Source organism: Euleptes europaea, chromosome 9, assembly GCF_029931775.1.
Source record: "Euleptes europaea isolate rEulEur1 chromosome 9, rEulEur1.hap1, whole genome shotgun sequence".
In the NCBI taxonomy this organism is placed as follows: Eukaryota; Metazoa; Chordata; class Lepidosauria; order Squamata; family Sphaerodactylidae; genus Euleptes; species Euleptes europaea.
This window is the reverse complement of record NC_079320.1, coordinates 78,288,045-78,302,111: the sequence shown is the minus strand read 5'-3', so window position 1 is coordinate 78,302,111 and position 14,067 is coordinate 78,288,045. Positions and strand designations below refer to the sequence as shown.

The 14,067-nt window shown below is 41.4% G+C and overlaps 1 protein-coding gene across 1 annotated transcript in view; it reads left to right on the top strand.

Moving 5' to 3' along the window:
• Positions 1-14,067, top strand: part of TBC1D19 (TBC1 domain family member 19) — a 97,675-nt gene that overhangs the window by 23,922 nt on the left and 59,686 nt on the right. The window contains exons 7-10 of the mRNA XM_056855384.1: positions 147-193; positions 5,661-5,771; positions 6,685-6,757; positions 9,145-9,183. Coding sequence (XP_056711362.1) covers positions 147-193; positions 5,661-5,771; positions 6,685-6,757; positions 9,145-9,183 — 270 coding nt within the window. The remainder of the gene's footprint in view (positions 1-146; positions 194-5,660; positions 5,772-6,684; positions 6,758-9,144; positions 9,184-14,067) is intronic.

Here is a 14,067-nt window from a genome sequence, read left to right as displayed (position 1 = left end):
GGTTGAAACTCATATTTATCCAGACTGGCTGGATAAATATGATGACTTCTAATTATAAGCAGGAGAATGTACAGATGGAGTATTATGCGTGAGAAGAATCTGCTAATATTTCAATTAAATAACTGTATATCTCTTGTTAATTTCAGACTTAAGCCTTTTCCGGCCCGTTTATGCACCTAAAGATTTTCTTGAGGTAATTTTTAAACACCTAGTTAGATTTTTTTTCAGTTGCATAAAAGGTAGATAATGTTTGATTGGAAGGGACTGCCAAAATGAGTTGAATTGTCTCCCTTATGCAAAAATCATCTTCCAACTTGATCGAAGGTTCCAGTTTAGCTGTCCGAATTTAAGCAGTTTTCAGCTTCAGGAAGAAACCTCATTATTTTGACCTCACTGAAGTCACTGGTTCCCCACATTTTGAAGGCGTTTATGTTTTGCATGAGTGGATTCTCCTTGGCCAAATCATTTCAGTTTAATAACCCTTCACTTTAAACAGTCCATTCTACTATACAGTATCCATGGATGAAGTCTACAGTTGAATCTAGCATAGGACACAAAGTGGAAACAAAGTTCTATAGCCTTCGCTGTTGTGTTATCCCTTCAAACTGAAATGTATCGTATAATGTCCTGATTTGCTAGAACTCGGTGTTCTGAATAGTTGCTCATGAAGTCATTTCGATCGTGTACTTCACAACAGCATAATTTTTGATCTTGTACAAAAAGGGATACAGAACCAGTGTAACAGGATGATACGGAAGTGGTTTAGTTCGCAGCTCACAGGCAAGGGGTGGGATTAACAATTTTCTCTTTGCTTTCTTCATTGAGAAGGTAAGATTGTGTGTGGACTGTACTATTCAGACTGCAGCTGATGTGTGTGTTAAGTGCTATCAGGTTGCTTCTGACTCACGGCAACCCTATGAATCAATGTCCTCCAAAACGTCCTCTCGTAAACAGCCGTGTTCAAATCTTGCAAATTGAGGGCCATGGCTTCCTTTATAGAGTCAACCCATCTCATGTTGGGCCTTCCTCTTTTCCTGCTGCCTTCGACTTTTCCTAGCATTATTGTATTTTCCAGTGACTCTTGTTTTCTCATAATGTGACCAAAGTATGACAGCCTCAGTTTAGTCATTTTAGCTTCTAGGAACAGTTCAGGCTTGATTTGATCTAGAACCCATTTATTTGTCTTTTGGTGGTCCATAGTATCCGTAAAACTCTCCTCCAACACCACATTTCAAAGAAATCAGCTTTCTTCCTGTCAGCTTTCTTCATTGAACTACTTTGACACCCATACATAGTAATAGGGAATATTATGACATGAATTAACGTGATCTTGGTTGCCAGTGACACATCCTTACCCTTAAGAATCTTTTCTAGCTCCTTCATGGCTTCCTTTCCTAGTCTCAGTCTCCTTCTGATTTCTTGGTTGCAGCCTCCCTTTTGCTGATGGAGGCTCCCTTCTCACTACTTTGTGCTTTGTGTTTTTAACGAAAGGGGTAAGGGAGGGTTATGTGACCCCCCCATCTGCATTCTGAGGCGGCTCAGTGCCACCATGGGGCTATTGCCTAAATTAGAGCTAGGCTGGAGTCAGAAAGGTTGCTGTGGATTAGATCTCTGCACATGAAAGAGCCAAAAGATGCAGAGATGCAGCCCTGCCAAAGCTTGCAGTTCTGTTTCTAAACTGAGGAAAGGAGCAGAAGCTCATCTGTCTCTATAAAACCAATGAAGAGGCACTTGGATTAGGTTTATGGGGTCTCTTTCTAACTCAGAGAGCAGTGCTGAGCAGGTGTTTTTTTTTCAGGCTGGAAAGAATACAGCTGGCTCCCTTCTCATATTCAAAGAGGAGAGGGGAACCGATGCACTTTTGTGGGACATTTTGTGGCTGGGGACGAACTAGTCCCAGTACTGAGTGTCTTTCCACAGACATTTAAAGCAAGCAGTACGAGGCTGATGGAGCATATGAGTTTTTAGACACGGCTTTGGAACAGATGCATCTGCAACCTCCAAGCTCCCAGGGTCTCATTCCCTTTCTGAGCAACATTATGACCAGTTAGAATACGGCTTTCTGAGCTTGTAACTCCTGGGCAAGGCAGTTAGTGCTACCCTGTCTAGCTATAGCAATAGTGCCAGAAGAACTACGGTAAAACGGCAGCACTGTGCAGTGGTGTGTCCTCCCCCCCACCCAGCCTATACAAACCCTTGTTGTTGAGGATGAACAGACTCCCTCAGCTCTGTCCTGATAAAGATTTATTCTGTCTTTACTTCCATGTTTCACTCCAATGACCTTTGGTTAAATTTCACCCAGCGTAGAACAGCAGAACACAAAGAATAAGGACTCTCTGTTTTGCCAGTGTCTGTGGTATCTCCAGAGATTGGGATTTTTAAAAAAAATGCATAGAGTATACATCTGTGACTCCAGGAAAAGCTCACCCATATGTTAGAATATAAAGAGAAAATGCAAAGCCAGAAGCCCCTTCTAAACTTGCATTGAGAGCCAGTGTGGTGTAGTGGATAACAGTGGTGTACTCTAATCTAGAGAACTCAGTTCGATTCCCCACTCCTCCACATGAAGCCTCCTGGGTGACTTTGGGCTAGTCACAGTTGTCTCCGAACTGTCTCAGCCCCACCTACCTCACAAGGTGCCTGTTGTGGGGAGAGGAAGGGAAGGCAATTGTAAGTCGCTTTGAGACTCCTTAAAGGTAGGAAACATCAGGGTATAAACAGCAACTCTTCTTCATTTTTTTTTGCTGTTAAAGTCACAACTGACTTATAGTGGCCCCATAGGGTTTTCAAGGCGAGAGAATGGGTACTGATATTCCTTTACCCTTTTCTAAATGCACAGTGAGAGAAAGAAAATTCTGCTAATTTAACAAGTTGGGCTTTGGTCTCCAATTTTTGCACATTTCCTAAAGCCAGAAAATGACTGCTCAGCTATAACAGATGTGATCTGAGACCCTTTTGTGCAATATTTCCTAAGTAGAAGAAAGGTTCACCATCTGAAGAAAAGCAAGTGTGGTGATCAGTATATCTTGCAATTTCAAACTTTCTTCCCTTTTCACCTTGTTTTTTTTTCTGCTGAAGAATCTTTGCATTGCAGAAGACTCTGGGTCGCATTCACCAGTGTGCAATCCACATATTTATTTATTAACGCATTTATGCCCCACCTTTCTTTTTTACTCAAGATGGCTTACAAAAAACAATGGTGAAAACCTTAAAAAATGAGAATTAATAGAATAAAAGGCCATGAACACCTTCCATCCATGTGGAGCCCTGGCCAGACTGTTGGGGTGACTTTGAACACCTTGCAAATAAACTCATTCCAGACTCACATTCAGTGGAAGATTCAGGAATACGGTTAACATTTTTTGGGAGGAGGCATCTCACTGAGAACACTGAGGAACTGAGCCAGTGTGGTGTTAGTGGTTAAGAGCACTGCACTCTAATCTAGAGAACCGGGTTTAATTCCTCACTCCTCCACATGAGCAGCAGACTCTATAATCTGGTGAGCCAGGTTGGTTTCCCCACTCCTACACATAAAGCCAGCTGGGTGACCTTGGGCCAGTCACAGTTCTGTCAATAACTCTCTCAGCCCCACCTACCTCACAATGTGTCTGTTGTGGGGAGAGGAAACCAACTCTCCTTCCTTCCTCCCTTCCTTCCTTCCTTTGAGCCAGTGTGGTGTAATGGTTAAAAGTGGTGGTTTGGAGTGGTGGACTCTAATTTGGAGAACCAGGTTTGATTCCCCACTAGTCCACATGAGCGGCAGATGCTAATCTGGTTAACTGGGTTTGTTTCCCACTCCTACACATGAAGCCAGCTGGGTGACCTTGGACTAGACACAGCTCTTTTAGACCTCTCTCAGCCACACCTACCTCACAGGGTGTCTGTTGTGGGGAGGAGAAGAGAAGGTGATTGAAAGCCGGTTTGATTCTTCCTTAAGTGGTAGAGAAAGTCGGCATATAAAAACCTTTCTTCCTTTCTTCCTTTCTCCTTTCTCCTTTCTCCTTCCTCCTTCCTTCCTCCAACCATGGTCCTTGTCTGAGGAGAGAACACAACAGTGTACCCCAATTGGGGCCCCTTTCTTTGACTTTTAGTACTTACTGCTCACTAGCCAACTGAAATATGCTTCCTTGCTTCATCTTGATCTTATGTGTGTTTGTCACTGAACCATCTAGATTTTCCAATAACCTTCAGAAGTGATCGAGCACTGCTAAGAGTTGGGCAGAGCCAGCTGTGTCAGTATGAAAGGTTACTCATGCAAGGGACTGGGATAAGAAATAACTGCTAAAATCCAAATAGGAAAGCATACTTGGAGGAAGCAAAATTGATCAAGGGCTTTTGACCATGGATGTCAGGGTGGTTTCTCATTTTCCAAGAATGGCGCTGTGTCTGCACATGTCTTAGTTTGCCCAGAAGAAGACAGGCAAGGACAGCATTTGGATCTCTGTTTACCCAGATAAATTTGCTCTGCTGTATTTGAAAAAAAATTCCCTAGGTAGATATTATTTCCAGGTTTAAAATTGCAAATGCCAACGTTTTGGTTGACACCTCCATGGCTTAATCTGCATATGCTAATGTGAATTATATTGTGTACATGCAAATGTAGGTAGATGTCTTGCTTTGTAAGACCCAACTATTCAACTTTAAATGTCCCTGGGTTTCTTACTGATGGCTTGAAGGATAATGCAACCATAACATTTATCTGCAATTAAAGATAATTAAATCTGTCTCAATTTAACCTTATGAAGCACTAGGCATAAGTAAACAGTGTTTTTGTTATGACTCCTGTATTTTCTGTTGTTAGTTTCCCACATCACTTGCCATTCCTTGAATGTTAACCATTTAATTCTCTGCCTGCTTATGTTCAGTTCATAGTCTCTTAGAAGTTGAGAGGAATTCTTCCTGGGTATGCTAAAGTGTTTATATGAAAGAGGAGGCAAGGTGAAGGATTTACAATCGACTCTGTTGCTATGACATTGTTCTTACAGGGCAGAAGACTCTGAGACTGTGTGAGAGCCAAGCTCTGCAGAATCATAGAATTATATCCAAGCGATTTGCAGTTGTTAAAGTTTGATAAATGAGCCTTGATGAAATGAAGTGCTGGGGTCTGCAGATGCTCATTAAGGGGATAGTCGCCTGAGTGAAGGAATTTGATTTTTCTTATGAGCGAGCCCTACTTGACCAATGATCGCCTTTGTATGGAGCTGTGAGGCTCCCCCATTTGGAATACTGTGGTCAATTCTGGCTGATTTGTCTCAAAAAAGATATTGCAGAGCTGGAAAAAGTTTAGAAGAACGCAACCGATATGACCAAGGGGTTAGAGTACCTTTCATGTAAAGAAAGGCTAATGAGTCTTGGACTTCGCAGTTTAGAAAAAAAGTGACTCGGGGTGGGGGGTAGATACAGGTTTCCGAAATTATGAATGGGGTGGAGAAAGGAGGTAGAGCACCAGGTTTTTCTCCAAGATAGGAAGACTTCCTTCAACAGAGAGCCTTTTCTTCACCAGAGGAAGGCCTTGTCCATTAGATGAAGTTATTCTCCACTGGAGAGTCATAGTATGCGACTCAGTGTCATTACTCTGGTAGAGCTCTTCGGAGGTTTATGTTGTTGGTAGATATTTGATGCATACCTATAAAATGCTCACAGTGGCATTCTTGTTAAAGGTATTGATGAATCTTCGCAATCCGAATTATGAAAACAGCGAACAACCTAGTTTCAGAAACCACTTGGGGTTAATTCAGGTTCCACTGAAAGTGAAGGACATTCCTGAACTGGTAAGCGTCTCTATTTGTAAAATAGGTCTCTTCTCTAAAATGGATAGGAATGAAAGAAGCTGTTAGTTAGTAAGGAAGTGAAATAATTGTGTTTAGCATTTTGTGAAATACTGAACAAATTTGATACGTATGTATTAGCCTCCTGTGAGGGCTATTCTTCAGACTTTTCCATCAGCATCTGTAAAGAAAACACTTGGCGGGCAGGTGGAGAGCCAGCATGGTGTAGTGGTTAAGAGCGGTGGACTCTAATCTGAAGAACTGGGTTTGATTCCCCACTCCTCCACATGAACTCTGCTGGGTGACTTGGGCTAGTCACAGTTCTCTTCGAACTCTCTCAGCCCCACCTACCTCACAAAGTGTCTGTTGGGGGGAGAGGAAGGGAAGGAGATTGTAAGCCGTTTGATTCTGCTTAAAAGGTAGTGAAAATCAGCATATAAAAACCAACTCTTCTTCTTCATCTCCTTCTCCTTCTTCTTCATCATGATTTCTGGTTGCTAGGCTATGTACAAAGTTCTGTTACTTCATTATCCTACTAGCTGAGCTGGTGAGTTTATAATCCTCTGGAGTGGGATGTGGCTGCTAGGGCTCCATGTTCATTCTCCAGTTAAAGGGTCCATCTGTCTAAAATAGCTTCCTATTTGGATATAATTCGGAGCAGTTTGAAGATCATTTGAGATGTAGGAAGGAAATCTCCATACTTGTTAAGAAAATATTTGCTTTTTTAATTCTATGCCTATAATAATTTATTAATACGGTCACTGACTGGCAAAAACAAACAACCAAAATAAGCAAACAACAGCCACAATAAATAGTAAGAAAACCACAACAACAGCTACTACAAATAATCTAAGCCTAAAAATTACATATTACATGTATGAATATAATTCTATGCTTGTTCCCCCCCTTTCTTAAGAAAGAATATTTCAGTGAACTAGACTTAAACACGGGTCAGCTGGATATTGATGATTCTGCACAAGTCCCTCCAGGTAAGCATGGCTTGTTTTGAAGTATATAGAGCTTGTTCAATTGATTTTATTAGATTTTTAACTCACCCTTTCCCTACCAAAGTCTGGCTCAGGGCGGCTTACATCCAAGTAGAATTTCCAGTAATATTCCAGTTAAAATACAAAACCACATAGTATGTAAATATCATTAAGACCTATAATACAACTTGACAATTTGACAGCTAAAGCCCACCGTCAAAATCCAATGATGCCTTTAATGTTGGTATCGATGGCATCAGAGCCAGGTGAAAAGGCGGAATTAACCGATGTAGAAGTAAAGGAAGTGGGCAGGGTGGCACAGAGAGCGCAGGGAGGCCAGCCAAGATGAAACTGCCACTGCCCTCAACCATCGGCCCGGTGGAACATCTCTGTCTTACAGACCCTGCGGAGCTGAACCAAGTCCCGCAGGGCCCGGGTCGCATGTAGTATGGTTAAGATTGTTCTCTCAAGAATTTACGGAAGATATGGTTGCTCTTGTGTCTTTATTTGTAGCAAGAGACTGTGCCAGAAGCCCCCTTTTCATCAAAAACGGGAACAACGTTTAAACAGTTCTTAATATTACAACAAGTATGGGATGCCTGATAGAACAGTATTTATTTATTTAAAACATTTCTGTGCTGTCTTTCCACCCAACTTAGGGTCCCCAAGGCCACAAGCATTAAACGTTTCAGACATTTCGAACATTAAAACAGTGTTCAGAATACTGATGTATGCAAAATATTGAAAACAAATAAAACATATAAACACACAAACAGGAAGGCGAGCTAATGGAAGAGTTAGTGAGGGAATGCTAAACAAAACCAAAAAGTATTTACCTGCTGGTGGAAGACAGTGATAGAGTGAGATGTGAATCTCCTAGGGGAGAGAATTCCAATGTTTCAGTGCCATGACCAAGAAGGCCCTTTCTTGGGTTGCCGCCCATATATAGCCTCAGATGGCAGGGGCACCTGAAGATATGGAATTCATGTGAATCTTTGGGAACATGGTTTTCAGTGATCCATGTCTGACCATACCACATCAGAGACTAGGTTGAGGGGGTTACATGATTGAATGCTGTTACTTGCAAGGGAAATTTCCCGTGAATAAGAACCTAGGTGTTGTGAACAAGAGCTGTAGCATAGCCTTCTTTCAGACATGCTAGCTCTCTATGCATACTTACAATCTGAAGGGGTTCAGCCTAGATGCATGTTAACTGCCTCACTCAGAATTAGGCATTATGCTTCACACAACAAATGTGGTTTGTGTATGTGAGAGTCTGTCAATATGTTTCAAAGAACTAACAGTTGTTATATGACACAATACAGTTGGGGATTCTCAATTACATATAGATGTAAGCCTCTGTATTGAATTTTGCATGGCTGGTGTCCCGTCCCCCCCCGTAATTTATATGATGCTTGATTTTGTTCTCTGAGAATGAAATGTCATCTATTAATAAACACCACAGATACAGTTCCTGAAAAGTAGCTGGGTTTAATAATCTGTATTGGTAAGAAGTAAAAAAATATTGTGATACTTTAGAGATTACTTATTTTATTGCAGCACTGAATTCTCATTCTCCAGTACTGTGTGTGTTCCAAAGATCACCTTGGTCTATTTCACCCAACTGATACACCGCTGATCAGTAAACCAATTAGAGTGTTGTCTTCTGATGAAATGTTGTCTAACTTAAATTAATTAATATGCTCTTTCTTTACATCTTTTTGCCTAAATTGCAGCCAATATATTTGCAGCTTGGAAATGGTGCCCGTCTAGTGATAGAAATAACCTTACAGATATAAAAATTATTATTGTGTGAACTTAATAATATTGCTGTTAACTTCATCTTGGTCTTTTTATATTGAATGCAAATCATCACAAAACCATGGAAGGGCAACTTAAAAGGCCATAAGAGCTATCCAGATTTCATTGAAGGTTCAATGGAGTCTTGAAAATTAAGGCAAATTATTCAATCTGTGTGATTGGAGAGAAAAACACAAATTTAAAATAGGAATACCTTTGAGGAAAAGAAAGAAATTATGGGCAAGAAAAGAGAAGTAGCCTGGTTTGCTGTGAATTGCATTTCAGACTGGAGGGTAGGGGTTCAAAAAGCAATTTGGAGGGACATATGGGTGCCATTTTTCTGAAGTGGAAACTCTGAGAAGCATTTAAGCGCACATTGGAAGAATATGTTCTGTTCCATGTATGGTGCCATGTTTCCAAATAAAAAGAAATGAGGAAATAAGAACTTGACGAGCCAAAATTCAACCTTGCCATTATTACTACAATGTTCCGCATAAAGGAGTAATTCTGATAGCTGAATCGAGTATTTTCATGTTAAAGCATCAAAAGTTGTTTTTAATTTGCACCTTATTTTTTGCTTGATCTCGCAGAACTCTTTGAAAACGAACATATACGTATTGGCCAAAAAGGTAAGAGTCAGATAATGGCTGTAACAAATTGCAAGCGTTCAAGAATCTCTGTTGGTTTATTTTGTTCAGACTTGCCAGGGGTTTCCAGATAAAGACCGCACAGCTGGTTTATTAAAAACAAATTGGGAAACACGCGCATGCAGAGACACACACGCAGCTTTATGCCAAAGAGTTGGATTCCTGTTCTGAATGTCATTGAAAAATCACCAGTCTCTTCTACCTTCCATAAACAATGAACGTTCATTAGTCTTAATGTGGTTTATGTCTATGCATCAGAAGATGATATAATCTTAATTCAGATGGATGGTTAATTGTTGCCGCTGAACTGAATGAATACTGCAGCACTGAGTTACCCCACAGGATGGGGTGTGTAGCCATCCCCGTACCAACAAGTAATTATTGTACCTGTGAAATGGAAAGTTTCCTTCCTCTTGGTTAAAGGAAATTGGCTTCTTCTGGAACAGAAACAGTGGCTCTCTACTTCTGCCTCTTCTTTCAGAGTGTGCAGTGAGTTCCATATTGAAAGTTTGTCTTATTTTTTATTTATTTTATTAAGCTTATATCCCGCTTTCCCCAGCAAAGCCGGGCTCAGGTTGGCTCACACAATCTTATAATTTCTATAATAAAACACAGTAAAAACTTTGCTAAAACAATGATTACAAACCTGCCCCATGAAATCAGTAAATAGAGATAAGTGCATTTTAGATGGCACACTTAATTGTGACATATAGGCCACAGTAGGGCCTGTGGGCAGTCAAAGCCCCCCCCCCCCCACATAATAGTAATAAATTTGTGTGGGGGAGGGTAGGGAGGCAAGCATTGATGGAAAAGAAACCGTAGCTGACAACCATAGGCCTGGTGGAATAGCTTTGTCTTGCAGGCCCTGCGGAAATCCTTAAGGTTCTGCAGGGTCCTGGTCTCACTGGAGAGGCTATTCCTCCAGACAGAGGCCAGGGCAGAAAAGGCCCTGGGCCTGGTTGAGGCCAGCCAGACACTCTTTGGGCCAGGGACCACCAGCAGATTAGTATTTTGGTGATCTTAATGTTCTCTGGGGGCATTTGATGATCGTAATGTTTCTTAATCAACAAGAACTGTTTGCATTCTCTTACAATGAAGTGGCAAGGTATTAGGAACAATTCTCCTTCCATTTTTTAAGAAGAAGAGTTGGTTCTTATATGCCGACTTTCTCTACCACTGAAGGAAGAATCAAACCAGTCTACAATCACCTTCTCTTCTCCTCCCCACAACAGACACCCTGTGAGGTAGGTGAGGCTGAGAGAGTGTGACTAGCCCAAGGGCACCCAGCTGGCTTCATGTGTAGGAGTGGGGAAACAAATCCAGTTCTTCAGATTAGCCTCCACCGTTCATGTGGGGGAATGGGGAGTCAAACCCGGTTTTCCAGATCAGAGTCCACCGCTCTTAACCACTACATCACACCACTAAACCACTCCTGAGTGTCTCTGTTCTGGCATTCTTCTTTATGATCCTCTCTTTTCCTCCTTTCTTTAGCACTCTCCCTGGATGGCACCCATCTCGCCTTTATTCCCAAAGAAATGCCTTGACTTACTTGAGGCCTCAGAGTTCAGATTGAACAGAAGCTGCTTCGTGATCCCAGACGGCTTTTAAACAAAGCATCTGTCACTACTGAGCTACCTTTCATTTGCTGCTAATTGGATAGCCTTAACATTCATGTCAGTTGCTCAAGCCAGGGAACACTGATTAGCTTGGCCTACAGCCACACTTTAGTTATGCCTGGTTTGTTTTGCACCTTGCTAGGAATCAGCAAAATAGCATCCGCGATGGTATGTCTGCTCCCATTCCTGTTTGCTGCCTTTCTGTATCATCAACCTTTACTTGGGAGGGCAAGATTAAATTTTTGTGCCTCAGTCAGGAGGTGGAGGAAAATTAAAATGGGTACCATCTGAACTAGAAAACTGCAGAACAAAACCCCCTTCCCCTTTATACAATGGAGGCTTTCAACATTTATGTCCGGTGGGTTTTGTGTCCCTTGAACCATCTGCCATCTTTGTCCCGCCTTCTGAAAGAAAAAGGTCCTTGCGGAGTTACGGTTTAAATGCATTCATTAAACTTTTTCCTCCCTTGGCTGGGAAACAGCGGCCTGTACATCCAATAAATCAAATTAAATTTAAAGAGGGCAAGAGCACAAATACAGTAATTTGAGGGAACAGGATGATAGGTAGGGTTGCCAGGTCCCTCTTTGCCACTGGTGGGAGGTTTTGGGTGGAGCCTGAGGAGGGTGGGTTTTGGGAAGTGGGGGGACTTCAGTGCCATAGAATCCAATTGCCAAAGCGGATATTTTCTCCAGGGGAACTGATCTCTATCGGCTGGAGATAAGTTGTAGTAGCAGGAGATCTCCAGCTAATACCTGGAGGCTACAATACAAAATAGGTACCTCCGTGCCAATACCAATGGTTAGAAAATCTGCAATGGAGTCTCCAGTACAAAAGTAGCAAAAAATTCTTATTGGTGCTTACACATGTAACATCAACAATACAAGAGTGAATGATACATATAAGAACAATCAAAGTTATATACAGTATGTACAATCTAAGTAAGGTGCAGTCTCAATGCACCAATATCCATGTTCTTTCAAGTAAATGTTGTATTTTCTTCAAAAAGTCCAATAGTAGGTACTATCCCAAAAGCACACTTTTTGGGAAAAGGTGGGGGATGGCCGTTTCAAATCTTTTCTTCAGCCCCAAACAGTAAACATATCCAAATCGTACCCAATAGTAAAATCTTCCACTCTGTTCTCAGTTCCCCGAGGGATACTCTAAAGTGAAGCCTGTGACTGTTCCCTTCTCTGGGAGCCAGTGTCGTGCAGTGGTTAAGAGCAGTGGGCTCTGACCTGGGGAACCCACATGCAGCCTGCTTGGTGACCTTGGGCCAGTCACAGTTCCCTCCAAACTCTCTCAGCCCCACCTACCACACAAGGTGTCTGTTGTGGGGAGAGGAAGAGAAGGAGATTGTAAGCCGCTTTGAGACTCCTTAAAGGTAGAGAATAGCGGGGTATAAAAACCAACTCTTCTTCTTCTTCTTCTGGTTGAGGAGAGCTTTGAGCCCTGAGTTCACACACAGTCCAGAGCAATTCACAAGACTAGCCTGCAGCCTTGGATCTTTTCTTTGACTCCAGCCATGAATTCATTGCTGCAAGTTCGCTCAGCTATCTTAAAAGATAATCTCTGTCCTCCCTGTATGACACCTATGCATAGGAACCAATTGAGGGTCTAGTAAGATGGGTGACATTAAATGTTAAAGAATAAAACCTTGTCCTTATTTGCCCACCATTCTACAGAATATAGAAGAAGGAACTTGTACATCACAGTTATCCAAGAAAAAGATAAAGCTGCTGTAGGGAATGGCTTTTAAAAAGTTTGCAGCAGCCCAGTTCAGCTTTGGGCTTGCGGCATGATGGAAGGAGGGGCTCTAAGAAGTTTTCCCGAGCGGAAACTCCCAGGGAGGTGATCGTTATTTGCCCCGTTTCGGGGGTGTATGTGCAGTTTTCCATGGATGTGCATCTCCAAAATGAAGCAAATAACTTCTCCCCGGGGGGCCATTTGGGAGATCGGGTGGCATACTTCCATCTGTTGTGAGAATTGCTTACTCTTATCCCCACCTGTCTGTTCTTTATCCATAAGAGGCTCTTGCCGCTTGTCTCGTGGCTGCTAAATTTATCTCATGAAAAGATTTTTGGAAATCTAAGTATACAGTGTCTGTATATACGTTTTTGTTGACACAGGTTATTGAGGCATGATTTTCTTTGCTGATTCTTGCTCTTCTATATGTTTAATAATTCTTTCTTTAATAATACTTCTTACTAATTTTCCCAAAACAAATATTGGACTAACTGGCCTGTAATTTCTGACTGTCCTTGGAACACTCTTAGAAATTTGGAGTTGGATTGGCCACTTTACATTCCTTTGGCAAGAAGACTGATTAAGTAAGAAATTACGCATTTGATTAGGGAGATCAACAGTTTCTTTAAGAACTCTGGTGAATGCAGCATGGGTCTGGTGACTTGTTAACTTTGATTTTGTCCATTCGCTCTAGAACTTTATATGTCTCCATGGTTGTTTCTTCAGAGACCCTCCAGTATAAAAAGTAGTTTGGGCATTAGTATCTTCTGCACTATGGAAAGAATTGTTCTTCAAACCCACTGCCTAGTTGGTTTCCTAATTCTGATGCATTTAAAGTAATTTTTAGTTTTTGTCACTCTAATTTTAGCAATATGGTTCTTGCCCTGTTACCGACTTACATTAGTTTTTGCCAGTGTTTGTTTGTTGTTTTCAATTGTACAAGGCTTCCATTTTTTAATAGGAAACCTTACTTTTTTAGGTTCCTTGACTGTAATTGTTATTCACACGGGCTCCTTCTTGGGTGCAAATTTTGTACTATGTGATATGCATTCTCTCAGCTTGTATTATTGATCTCAATAACTTTTTAAGCCCCTTGAAGAGATTTGAGTCATTTTTGAGAGGGTTTCTGTTTATGAAATTAAAACTTACCATCTTGGACTTCCTTTGAATAGGGTGGGACTTCCCTACTACTCTGGATATAAAGTTGGAATTTCTCTAAATTGGACCTCTAGGATGCCTTATGTTGTATTAACTCTTTCCAGCTTTTTTGCATATACTGACTTTGGCTTAACCAAAGTTATTCCATCAGACGGCATCAAGTGGCACATGCATTGTTATTTAACACTGAAGTTCAGCTTCTCTGATTTGAGGCATAATTTCTTACTTCATCTAGGCAAAGATCAGAAATGTTCTCAACTGTGTTCCTCCTAATGAGCTGAAATCTCATCCTTTAAAAGCTTAATGAATGTGGGGGAAGACTTATGAGCAGGAATCTCTTACCGTAATT